Source organism: Cydia pomonella, chromosome 9, assembly GCF_033807575.1.
Source record: "Cydia pomonella isolate Wapato2018A chromosome 9, ilCydPomo1, whole genome shotgun sequence".
Taxonomy (NCBI): domain Eukaryota; kingdom Metazoa; phylum Arthropoda; class Insecta; order Lepidoptera; family Tortricidae; genus Cydia; species Cydia pomonella.
The window spans coordinates 23,885,377-23,897,895 of NC_084711.1; the positions used below are offsets into that span (position 1 = coordinate 23,885,377).

Genomic DNA, 12,519 nt, shown 5'->3' on the forward strand with positions numbered 1-12,519 from the left:
ATGGAATCTAAAATGAACTGGGCTATTGGGTGAAAGCGATGGACTAAATACTGGGCTATGGGATAAAAAACCGGACGCCTGCCTAATAAAACGGTATTCAGTTTTATTTCCGGCAGACGGTGACTCGCCCCCACAAAAAGCGACATCTAGGATGGCTCAAGGGCAACACCGGTGTGAGCGGCTCAGGGGTGTCGAGAGGTGTACGCCGCTTTCTACCCAGTGGCTGCGAGCAGCCACTGTGCCAACTCGCGTCTTATGCAATTTTTCACTTCCACCCCTGGAGCTTATAGCTCTAACGACTCCACTCTGGCCGGCCGGCTAAGGCAAGCCAGAGGCAGAGAATCCTGTCCCACCCACCCTCCTTGCGACAAACAGAACTCCCCAGGAGCACTCGGGTACGTGAGGTCGCTACTCCCCAACAGCTCGCCACAAGCTGCCCTGCGTTGACTGATTGCACTGGTAAAACCAGCGGGCGATGGGGTCGTCACATCCCTACGCCTTTTAATTATTAATATTATTATTTAACATGTAAGCGCTTTGGTATCTGAACTGTAAGTTTGTGTGTTGCATGAATAAACAATAAACAACAGCATTAAACGTTAATGTAATTGTTTTTTCTCAGTACAACTAGCTCAGTGTCCAAAATAGGATCCTCGCGTTTAACAAATATTTTTTTAGGTTTCATAAAAAACAGCTGCTTTGACTGGTTAGAAAACTAGTCTAAATAAGTCAAGCAGTGTGTTACTAGTGTAAAAACAAGCTGGTCCATCGTGCAGTGCTAGTTGTTACTTGTAACCCAGTGAGCAGCCTAATGCCGCATGCATATGCATGGGCTGCAGCCTGCAGGTATGCGGTCACGTTACGTGGACACTCCTCGTACACAATGGGTTGACTTGTCATCAGATTTGTTTTGGCCTCTCTTAATTTGTAGTTGATGCGTTGACAGCATGGAGACAAATCAGAAATGTCGCCAACACAGCTAAATACAAATACAAATATCTTTATTTCGCTTTAAAATGTGGTACAATAGATGTTATAAAAATATATGGTAATCACACATATTCCACCAGAAACTGGCATGCAAAACTACTATAAAAATCCCTAAATATAAAAAACCGGCCAAGTGCGAGTCGGACTCGCACAGGAAGGGTTCCGTACCATTATCTATAAAAACGGTCACCCATCCAATCCAATTATAAGAAATTATGTATTGGATGAGAACCTCGAGATTGCCGTTATAACAACAAATACTAAAAAGTACGGAACCCTCGGTGGGCGAGTCCAACTCGACTTGTCCGGTTTTTTTTATCACACTTGCTCGAAATAGATCTTATTTCATGCAGGTGTACGAAAGGACAAAGGCCTATATTGTTTCCGCGGGAGTTATGGATTGTGAAAAAAAATGTAACTCCCTTTTCTACATTGCGTTTAAAATTTAGTTTTTTCTTCGCAAGTGTAATGAAAAACATTGTGTGTAACTCCGGGTGTAAGAATATTGCAAACTCGGGTCTTTAATCTATTCCAATATTTCATATACCCCCCTCGTTGTTACGTAATGTTTCTAGGGATTGTTCAAAGTTTAGATAATTCGATTAGTAACATTTAAGTAATAAAATAAAAACATATTTTACTGCCAAAACTTCCGTGAGACACAGACATATTAAATATGTTATAAAAAGTGAAACGGTTCACTCACGTATTTTAAGTCGAAAACGCTCGACATGTTTCACTCCGTACCGAGGAGTGTCGGTCGTCAGGAACTTGCGTTGACATGTCGAGCGTTTTCGACTGAAAATATGTGAGTGACCTGTTTTAACATATTTAATCTATTTTACTGCCATTCGATGAAGCCTAATCAAAAGATAATTAAAGGAATGCCTTTTAAGTACCTAAGTGAATGAAAGTTTTGCCTATCAAGTAAATACCTACTTGTATCCGCTTCATTTATTACACCGGCAGACAAAAAGGGCGGTTATCCAAAGCGTGTTGATTATTTAAAAAAGTAGAACTATATTTAATTATGTTAAGTGCACAGTTGACGCTTTCTCTGCTCGGGGGCATGCAATCAAACAGGCAGTAACGCGATATCAATACAAATAGAACAGCGTGCGTACGCGCACGGCACAACGCACGCACTGCCAGTGGTTCTACATACAGGCCAATTCGAGTTTTTGGTTATTCGATCTGTTTTCGATATGATACTGATCTGTCAGGGCCAAAAATGGTATGACCTCTTGTCACATAGTTTAATCAGATGCGGTAACACTCACCAACATTTAGTATGTTTATGGGTCCCCACAACTACTGGGAGACATTGGCACACATAGAGCAGCGGTGGCACCATGGTTCCATTTTTATCACTTGTCACTATGCCCGTCACTTTCGCGCTTACATACTTGTTAGAACATGACAGCAATGGTGACAAATGATAAAGAGCCGACCATCTTAGTCTTAGCCCTACAGGTGAACATGTCCTGTACGAAATGTCAGTACTTATTGATAAAGATACTCGTAAGAGAGTTTTAATCGTGAAATTCAGAAACATGTACAATAAATAAGATGTTTTTATTTCGGATAAAAAATCCATAGTTGAATACATTTACATTTAACATATTGTACACACTACAATGTACACAACTCATATAATAATCAAGCTACTTACTCGTATGCATTTGCACGTGTGGCAAATGACAGCAGATTAAATAAGCTACCAAAATTTTATAAACGAATTGTGGTTAATCGCTACATAGTATTCCAAAATATGCATATTGCCTAGGGAAGTTTCAGGGCAGTACTAAGTGTAACATCTGATCGCGCGTTAGCTGTGTGGCGCCGTTGGTTCCCAGCCGGCTCAGTTACTGCGACCGCCTCTGCTTACTTCTGGTACGAGGGTGTTATAATGTATTCAGGTGATTCAAGACAGGTCTAATATTGGAAATGTACCATCTCATCGTCTTTGCTTCTTTGAAATCCGATAATAAAAGATTGAAAAACGATATTTTTTGGGTGGATGATATTACTTCCGAATTGCAGGTCACTTGTGAGATTAGCTAAGGACCGGATGCGAATTTACAAAGCTGCTATTTGAGTTGAAGCGCGAACTGAACTTAGGATCAGGTATACACAAAAACTGGACAAAACAATCATGATCAATAGTTATCTATGCTAGAGTGCAAATAACATCTCTACGAGTCGTATCCTCATTACTGAGGGTCATGTTACCACGGCACGGACGCTTTGCACTACCTTCTTCCAGGCACTCATATCCTGCGCCATTTGCAGGCAAGCCTAGGCCTTGCGTCCTACCTATGCCTTTACTGTGTCTATCCACCGGGTAGGCGCTCTTCCTATACTTCTATTCCCTTCTACGTGACGGATTATTATCAATACCTCCAGATTAACTTCCCGTCTAGCCACGTGTCCGAAGAATCGAAGTATGCAAATACGATGTCTGAACTTAATGACTTTAAGTTCCAAGATAAGAAGCATCTAGCCCTTTATATCTACGGATAAGGATCAATCAGAAAACTATTAGGCTTTATAACCCTTTTGTAAATTTCAGTAGACATACCTACTGAGGCATTCAGGAGAGGCTTGAACCTAATCGAAGTCTATGGCCCTGTTATATCTCGCACGCGCGTAACCGGCGGACAACAAAATAGAATTGCAACTGTATTGCAAGAAAATGTATTTTTTACCTAATTATTATATAGTATAATTGTACATATACGATAAATTTTCTAGTAACAGAAATTTATCCACATATCAATCAACCTCAGTAATTATTTTTCACCAAAGCTTCCTAGGCAAACGTAGCATTAAAGATAAATAGCGGCCGTTCCCGGAACACACATCCAGGCCACATCCACGTACACATACACACGGCCGGAAAGCAATAACACCAGTAATAAGCACGTAACACACAACTCGCCGTAATGGATGGGTCGGTTATCACGCCAGACATATTTGCGTGATTTTTGACAAGTTAGCTAATGTCTGAATAGCTTAGGTAAGGTGTAATAACTCCACTAGTCGGTTTGTTTTATGATCCATTAATATTAAGAGGGCCTGGGGGTCTACCGGAAAAATCGAAATTCGCAAATTGCGGGGATCTTTCTCTTTTAGTCTCACTAAGACGTAATTATAGTGACTGAGAAAAATGCCCGCAATTGACGAACTTCGATTTTCGCGGTAGGCCTCCTGGCCCTCTGTCGCTGCAGCATTTTCCATTCCAGCCTATTCTGAGCCTTCGTTTTTGATATGAGTGGCTACAGCACCATTCTTTAATCTGTGTCATGTATGATATTCTGGGTCTTCCTCTTCCTGTTTTTTTCTCAACTCAATGTTTTACGATATAGGAGGCAAGCGAGCAGATGAATTGCCTGATGGTAAGCAATGACAGCCGCCCATGGACACCTGCAACATCAGAGCGGCCCTTCCACGAAATGCTTACAGTATTTGTTGTATTGAGAGCCCTCATGACAAGTTTTATTTCCTGTAAGTTTCAACTTCCTATCTCTGTTATTTTCTGAGATCTGATTTTTTTAAACTTTTTATATATTACGAAAACTGCATTTAATTACACTTAATAAATTGACAGGTGTTTACTATGTTTAAAGGCAGTTAAATTACGTACCACTAACCTACATTAATAACCAATAAGTAGATACTTTCATAAATAATTAATGAGTGATTTAATTTTACTGCGTTACCTACTTGTACCACGAGTAGCAATAAGTATCATAATCACTGGCACCTGAAGACGTGTGGCCGGTTATTCTGCGATTAATTGGTTCAATCGATTGAAATCCGTCGCGTCGCTAGTACAGGTTACAGTAGAAATGCTTGTTATGGCAAAACCACAACACGTATGCTCCATACTGATTGTTAACTACTTAAATTTTATTTTTAGAGTTTCGTACCTTAAGGGTGACAAACAGAACCATATTGCTAAGCCTCCGCTGTTCACCGGACTGTATCACATGACCCTTTAGGACCACCCCACACTAGCGTCTTTTGAGCGTCGGCTTCTAGTGAGCGCTATGGAAAATGGAGTCGCTGCGCAGTTGCGCAAACGTTGCGTCGAGCAGCAGCCATAGAGTTGACTAGACGCTGACGCTCGAAAGACGCTAGTGTGGGGTGGCTCTAATAGGTAGACCGTAGAAAATGTCTGAGTTTCTATTGTGTCTATAATAAGTATAATAATAAAAATATTAATAAAATTAAATTGATTGCTGAGGAAGACCCCCAAATAAGAAAATCATTTATTTATTTTCACCTGTTGCGTTTTCTGTCTATAATCAAATCCTCAAATTGTAATAGGGAGTTAAAGTCTACGAAAAAATGTGCCCCTTAGTTTGACATCCAAAACATATGGCGCTGGACTGTACCTTCTACCGCCTGTACTGCGCCATATGTTTTGCGATTACTAATTTGTCAAACGTTTACTTTTGACAGTCACTGTAAAATGTATGAAGCTGTACAGCGCCATCTCGTTTACCTGTCAAATTCGAAGCATGAAATTCAATCAAATGTATCTTTGATGAAAAGTGTAGTGCGCGAGTCCGGCGCGCACTTGGCCGGCAACCTTACACAAGTCGTTATATCAACTATGTATAAAGTCATCAGCGCGCAATCAGATATTGATCTAATGTTAGCGGGTGATTTATTTACCATTTCCACGCGATATGAGCGGCTTTCTGGATTTAAATTATGTTAATGATTTGATATTAGACATGATACGATCACTCGCGCTGATTGACCGAGCGTCGGTGTGTACTGTCTAGTGAACTCTATGGCTGCTGCTCGACGCAACCTTAGCGCAACTGCGCAGCGACGCCACTTTCCATAGCGCTGACTAGAGGCCGACGCTCAAAAGACGCTAGTGTGGGGTAGCCCTAAGAGTCTCACTCATCCACCGTCAAAAAGCCGCACCCGCCTGTATGGGTATATTGTGTAAGTCACGGTCTGTCCCCGCCGGGGATTTTGTGTAAAATATTTCGACACAATTTATTATATATCGACAATAGTTATGCTCCTTCGTTTGACTTTTTTCGATTATTTGATTTTTACAAAAGTTAGGAGCGGAAAACAAATTCCATTCAAAGTTATAAAAGGTCTTAACTCTTATAATAATTAAAAAATCTAAAAAAAACGAAGGGGCAACGGTATGGTTAATATCCATGAAATCACCTAAACATATTTTCTATAATGTTAATCCAGAGAGGAAAATGGGGACTACGTTTGTATGGAGAAGCGGTCGTCCGCTTTCCTCTTAAATTAGACAACTTGATACAGACACTTACTTGGCATGAACATTTACGAAGGTATAGTATAGTCTGATACTTACTAGTTTTCGTTGCTAACAATTGTTTTAGATATAAAGAAAATAGATCGACCAAAACTTCTACTAGCCTTAATTTCTTTGTTGGTATTACAATTACTAGCAATAAAAAAACCGGCCAGTGGTAGTCGGACTCGCACACTGAGGGTTCCGTAGAAAAATGTACGGTTTTCGCAATTTTTCCTTTATCTGTGCTAGAAGACGTTACTTCGTACCAAATTTCAAGATTCTGAGTTGGGAATTACTCTGTAGGTTTTGATTCCCTTGCGAGTGTCGAAAATTTGATTGCGTAGGCTTAGAAGTTTGATTTTTTCACAGCTCCAAGGGACACTAGACCTGAGTATTTGATATAAATTGCAGCTTGATACCTCCATGCTTTTCTGAGAAAAAGGGTCTTGACAGACAGACAGACGCACGGGCGGACAACAAAGTGATCCTATAAGGGTTCCGTTTTTTCCTTTCGAGGTACGGAACCCTAAAAACTAGTAGCAGACTTATATTAAGCATGTTACTTGAATGATCATGTCAAATTGTATGATACGAGAGAGCGTGACTTCGATTGTATGGCGGCGCCGGCGGGTAGGCTCGTGTAGGTATTTCTTTAACAAATTGTATAATCCGAACATCGCTCATGTAAAGACAGTCCACTCTCACTCATACAGAGTGTCAGATTATGTAAACATTGCGGTAATTATGGACACGTACGCGGCGACATTTGAGCGCTTGATGTAATTTATATAAAGATCAAGGCACGAATGAAATGCTTGTGGCGCTACCTGGGTTAACGGACGAGTGAACTAGGAAGTTACCTAATATGAGTGTTATTGGCAAGGTGCGAAGTCGGTGGAGGGAGCAGTGGCGCTGATTGTCACAAACACATGTAACCTTATGGAATGTGGAATGTCAAACATGAATGCTAGCGGCAGCCGTTGAAACTAATTTGACTTCGTTAAGATTGAACGTAGACAAGCCGACATGAGGGCAGCACTAGTCGTGCACCTAGCGAACACAGGGGGCCTACTGCGAATACCGAAACTCGCCGGGGATCTTTCTCTTTTACTCTTACTAAGACGTAATTAGAGTGAAGGAGAAAAATGCCCGCAATTGACGAACTTCGATTTTCGCGCGGTTATACGGCCCAATTCGAAGAATGATTAAGACACGTTTAAGATCTTTAAAAGATCGATAACTGTCAATTGTACGACATACAAACGATATCTAAATGAGAACTTATTTAAACCAGAACTTATCGTTATCGTATCTCATTCTTCAAGTAGTAAGTCAAAAGTAAGTAGTTGAAGTGTGCAAACGGAAAGCCATCACGTGTATGCAAGGCAGACTACAAATGAAAAACCACTTTTGAGCTGAATTTAAGAATATGTTTCTAGACGTAATTTACAAAATGTGGCAAAGATTACTACAATCATTTAACTGAAACAGAACGTGTTATCTTCAAAATGTTTTCCTTTGGCTTACAACACAGATACATTGAAAGTGTTATTTTTTATTATGAAGAAGGGGCAAAATAATTAATTATTTTTTAGGTCGAATATACTAGGTCAACTGGTATATCATTTGATAAAGCTTAAATCTTACATTCCAAAACAATGGATTGTTTATAGTGGAACAAAATGATTTATGAAGGGAAATGTAAAATAATACCAACCTTCCCCCGCCCCCCTCATCACCGAAGTTTACCTCAGAAAATAATTCATAATTCATAATTGATTATGAAAAATCTAATAAGTAATAATATTTATGGAAAAATATATACATATAATAATAAATATATACACATTTATCATATAATATTTTTTATTAACAAAAAACATTTCGATATTTAATTGTAACCACCTTTGTGTGTGTGTGTACTGGAAACTTGTATGAGATTACACTAAAGACTCCTTTTATATAAAAGAAAATTTGTATAAATCGTTTCGCATGATACAGAATTATCCCTGTGGAATGGAACCAACATATACACATTAAACATACATGATAAATAAATTAATTAGCACAATTCAAATCACAAATTAGTTAGCCACGCAAATTAGTTAGCCGATTTTCCGATAGACGGCGCTGAACATAATTAAGCTTAGTGTACTTCTGGTTAAAAGTCTTTCTTGTTTATAAATATGTGATAATTAAAAGTTTGTATGGAACCCTCGGTGCGCGAGTAAAACAAAATCGCACTTGACCGGTTTTTTACATATGGCAGTTGTTTATATATTTTTATATAAACCTTCAATTCAATACAATTATAGTAGATGGTGTTTGAATATTGAAACATTCTAAAAATCTCTTCCAGCTGCAGTTGCTGGCATTGAATAACGCATAAGTTGTGTTTGAACTTTACGGATGAGATGTAAATTTATGCCGAGCAACGGACATTCATCTCACTTTGTCATGTCTGTCCGTCTGTCTGTCCCCAAAAACCGGTAAACTACACGACTACTTAGTTTATGACTACGTAGGTTGATGCTTTTATTTTAATGTTCCATTCCAGAAATTGAAAGAATGGGACGTTATGGTTATGAAATCTCAATGCCTGCCTGTATTTATTTATTAATACACACTTTTACACAAAAAGGCTTGTGTTAACGATAAATATAATTTATAAATACTTGAATACATAGAAAACATCCATGACTCAGGAACAAATACCTATGCTCATCACACAAATACGCCCTTACCGAGATTCGAACCCAGGACCATCGGCTACATAGGCAGGGTCAGTACCCACTACCCACTAGGCCAACTCCATGGTAACATGGTGGACATGATAAATCGTTTTTACAAACTGATCACATGAAGTCAGACTGGGTATTGTAAGAAAATTCTTAAAAATAGTTCTTAAAACTAACGCAATAGAGTAACAGCTACTGTAGCTAGTAATTATTTAATAATAATTTACAAATAAAGCTTTTACTTTACTATTTTCCAGGAACTCTACAATAGAATAGTAAGATTTTTGAATTAAAAGCGTTTTCAGATTTTTAGTAAATAAATTAATGATTTCTATATTTTTTATATTTATTGGTAATTGAATATAATTAAAATTGAGCTGTAATAGGGGCCTTTTTATAGATATTTAATATCGGTTCCGGCGGGATGAGATCTTTCCGACGTGCATTGTTATTGTATTTACATAAACGAAGATAATTCTGACCAAAGTAATTATATCCAGGATATGTAGAGTGGGTAAAGTTATATATTTATACATTTTTAATGTCTGGTTGTTTTGTTTTTACTATTTTTAGGGTTCCGTGCCCGGAAGGTTGTTTAGAAGAATGCATAGAGATTTTTACATAAGTTGCGTACATGAGTACATATATCGGAATGGTCTAAAAATGTCTGAACACACACTCCATCGCCTTGACAACAGAGGCGTGTTCATATTTTTCTGAGCACCTTGGCCGCTCCGATGTATCTGATACTTCTTATTTTTACCAATACAATAACCCCCCCCCCCCCCCCCCCCCCCCCTCTCCCACGGATGTACCTGTACAGTTCCATCCATGTCAAATATTGTTAAAAATCGCAGTTGAATGGCCCGGAGACAAAACGGAAGCGATGACAGTTGACATATTAGCAGTCGGTTAAATTTTATTATTAACACTGTGGCTATGCTTTGAATCTACCTGACTACCAAACATGTCTAGCAAAATTCGATCACAATGAAGTGACCAAATAAATTTTGAAATAGACCCTTCTATTTGATTAATTTAGAAAAGAAAATATCCCACATTTTATAAAGTACTCTTAAATACATTTTAATTTTTATTCCATAAGTACTAAAATTATTATAATTTATAAATTTGGACAAACAGACACACTGTCTGTTTGTCTCTTGCCTCTTCATGCCTTAACTTCACGCGTAGGTATAGATATAGTTTTAAGGCCAGGGAAAGGACATAGGGTACTTTTTATTAATCATTATCATCATACCACGCAAACGACCACTTACTATGATTCTGATGTATGCAAATAACTATAATACCTTTTGAAATTAAATTGATTTATGACGTCACATTTTTTTAAATATAAATTTTGTTAATTTATATTTTAAATTTTGTAAATAATAAACTGAAAACATAAACAACCGGCCTATACGCAAACATTCATCCTAATGCAACATCTCAACTGGCACCTATTTACTAAAAACATAACCGGCATAGAAACAGGCACGCCCATACAACTCATACAAATCACCATACATAGGCAAGGCATGCATACTTAGTGCACGAATCATTAACACCGCAGTGCCAACTCACCTGTTCACTTTAAACAGAAGTCCAACTGGAGTCATGGCCACTTATAAAAAAAAAACACTAAAACTTTTTAAAATGTCTGAAAGCACTGGCCGCAAATAAAGGAAAAAAGTTCAGTGTAATTCGCGCGTTCTATTTTCAAAAAACTTGGGTCCTATTTTCAAATAGGATGAGTGAAGGGTGTATTCTCAAAGCGTTAGAATCGAATCAAATCGAGCTCTTTATGCCGAGCGTATGATCGATTGCGTTACGTGCTAGCCGGGCGACGGTCGACACCATTCTGTTCGACACAAACAATGTGGCGGATACTAATTAACTATACTTCGTTCTACCAGTTTCCAGAGGACAGGTGGGATCATATCCTATAGTACCTATTTAAAGTAACGGAATTCAGTCATGTTTGATGGATGTCCTTCGACTGTGAAATGCTTGAAATCCTGTTTAAATTTTTCTGTGTATTGCAAAAAATCGGCAGCGGGGACAATTATGGTATCACTTCGATTTCTAGTTCTTAATGAGAACTGCTCATCGAATTATTGCTGGGTGCTATTAACATTCAGTATTTGGTGGGAAAAAAGCCTGAACGATTTAGTGTGGAAATATAAACTAAATGACTTTTAACTATTAATGACATCCTAAGAATGTTGTGGTAAAAATATAAACCCTGCCAGAAAATCCAAGCTAATCCCTTAATAAGTTTCCAACTCAAAGCGAAATCACATAGGTAATATCATACTAAGTTATGTTACAAAGTATCGGCTAAGTGCTTGTGAAGCCTTTGCAGTACCCTCCGAAATTGCAAGCGCCTCGAGACGTGCTTGTTGGCCAACATCGTCGTACAATAAAATATTTAAAATGTAACTCAAAAGGACGCGATGGCCGTAGGGTTACGTTTAGCAACTTTCAACTTCGCGGGCGTGCGAACCGCAGACGCGATAAATGGCATATTTTGGGTTTCGCCAGTAACAGTGACAACTCTTCAGGGTGTGAGATGGCTTTTATAGTTTGTCAATTAAAACTGCAAATACTGCATTATGCAAGCATTGAAACTTGATTTGTTGATGTAAAATAGTGATCAATTGAAACTGAAACAATTACCTGAAGGCTTGTTTTTATACTAAACATCAAGTTAAATGTAAAACGAGTTTAACCTATTAAGGAGACTTCCTGTGCTTGGCGGGAATCAGACGTAATTGTAGCTAGTAACTAAATAGTAACGCAACCTTGTTCTAGTTTTTACACAAGTCAATACTGACTGCATACAAAAACTTACTCAGGTGGGATTTAGTATTCTTTTGACGGACGGTGAGTCCTGACATTAGTACGTAATTGCTTAATGGGTTATAACACTTTAAGGGATTCCAGAGGACACGTCTGTATGCAGAGACGGACATCAGATAAAGGTACGTTATGTTTTTGTTTCCCTGTTCCTTTTAGCAGCAAGATGACAAATCTCGACGGCGAGTATATACTCGCACTCAGCTGCAGATATCCGCAGCTGTGGGATGGAACTGGACTGGACTCACCGCTGTGCGACATGCTACACTTACTGGATTCCTACGCAAGGATCAACGAGTGGGCATCTTCGCTGATCATTGGCCTAGGCTAACGTCCAGGTGCCTCACCAATCGTCCAGATGAGAGTGAAGTAAATGACCGTACGGCAGTATAAATGACTAGGTAACCGATAAAATGTAATTAAGTATATAGGCATTACCATAGTAGCAAGTGTAATTGGTGTAAACCGTTCTTGTGTATTATTATTAATAAATAAATAAAATGTCCGGCGAAAGGATAGTTGCACTAACCCGTTTATGTCTTAATCCTGTGCGAAAAGTGTCACGCCGCGTTCTTTTGTCTTGCCATGCAGTGTGTCATATACAAATACAATGCTTCACGCATCGGT

General features: G+C 38.7%; 1 protein-coding gene across 1 annotated transcript in view; it reads right to left on the bottom strand.

The window, feature by feature from the left end:
* Window positions 1-11,332, bottom strand: part of LOC133520962 (TNF receptor-associated factor 4) — a 128,118-nt gene extending 116,786 nt beyond the window's left edge. The window contains exon 1 of the mRNA XM_061855682.1: window positions 10,618-11,332. Coding sequence (XP_061711666.1) covers window positions 10,618-10,652 — 35 coding nt within the window. The 5' untranslated portion in view covers window positions 10,653-11,332. The remainder of the gene's footprint in view (window positions 1-10,617) is intronic.
* Between the last annotated feature and the right edge of the window lie 1,187 nt (window positions 11,333-12,519).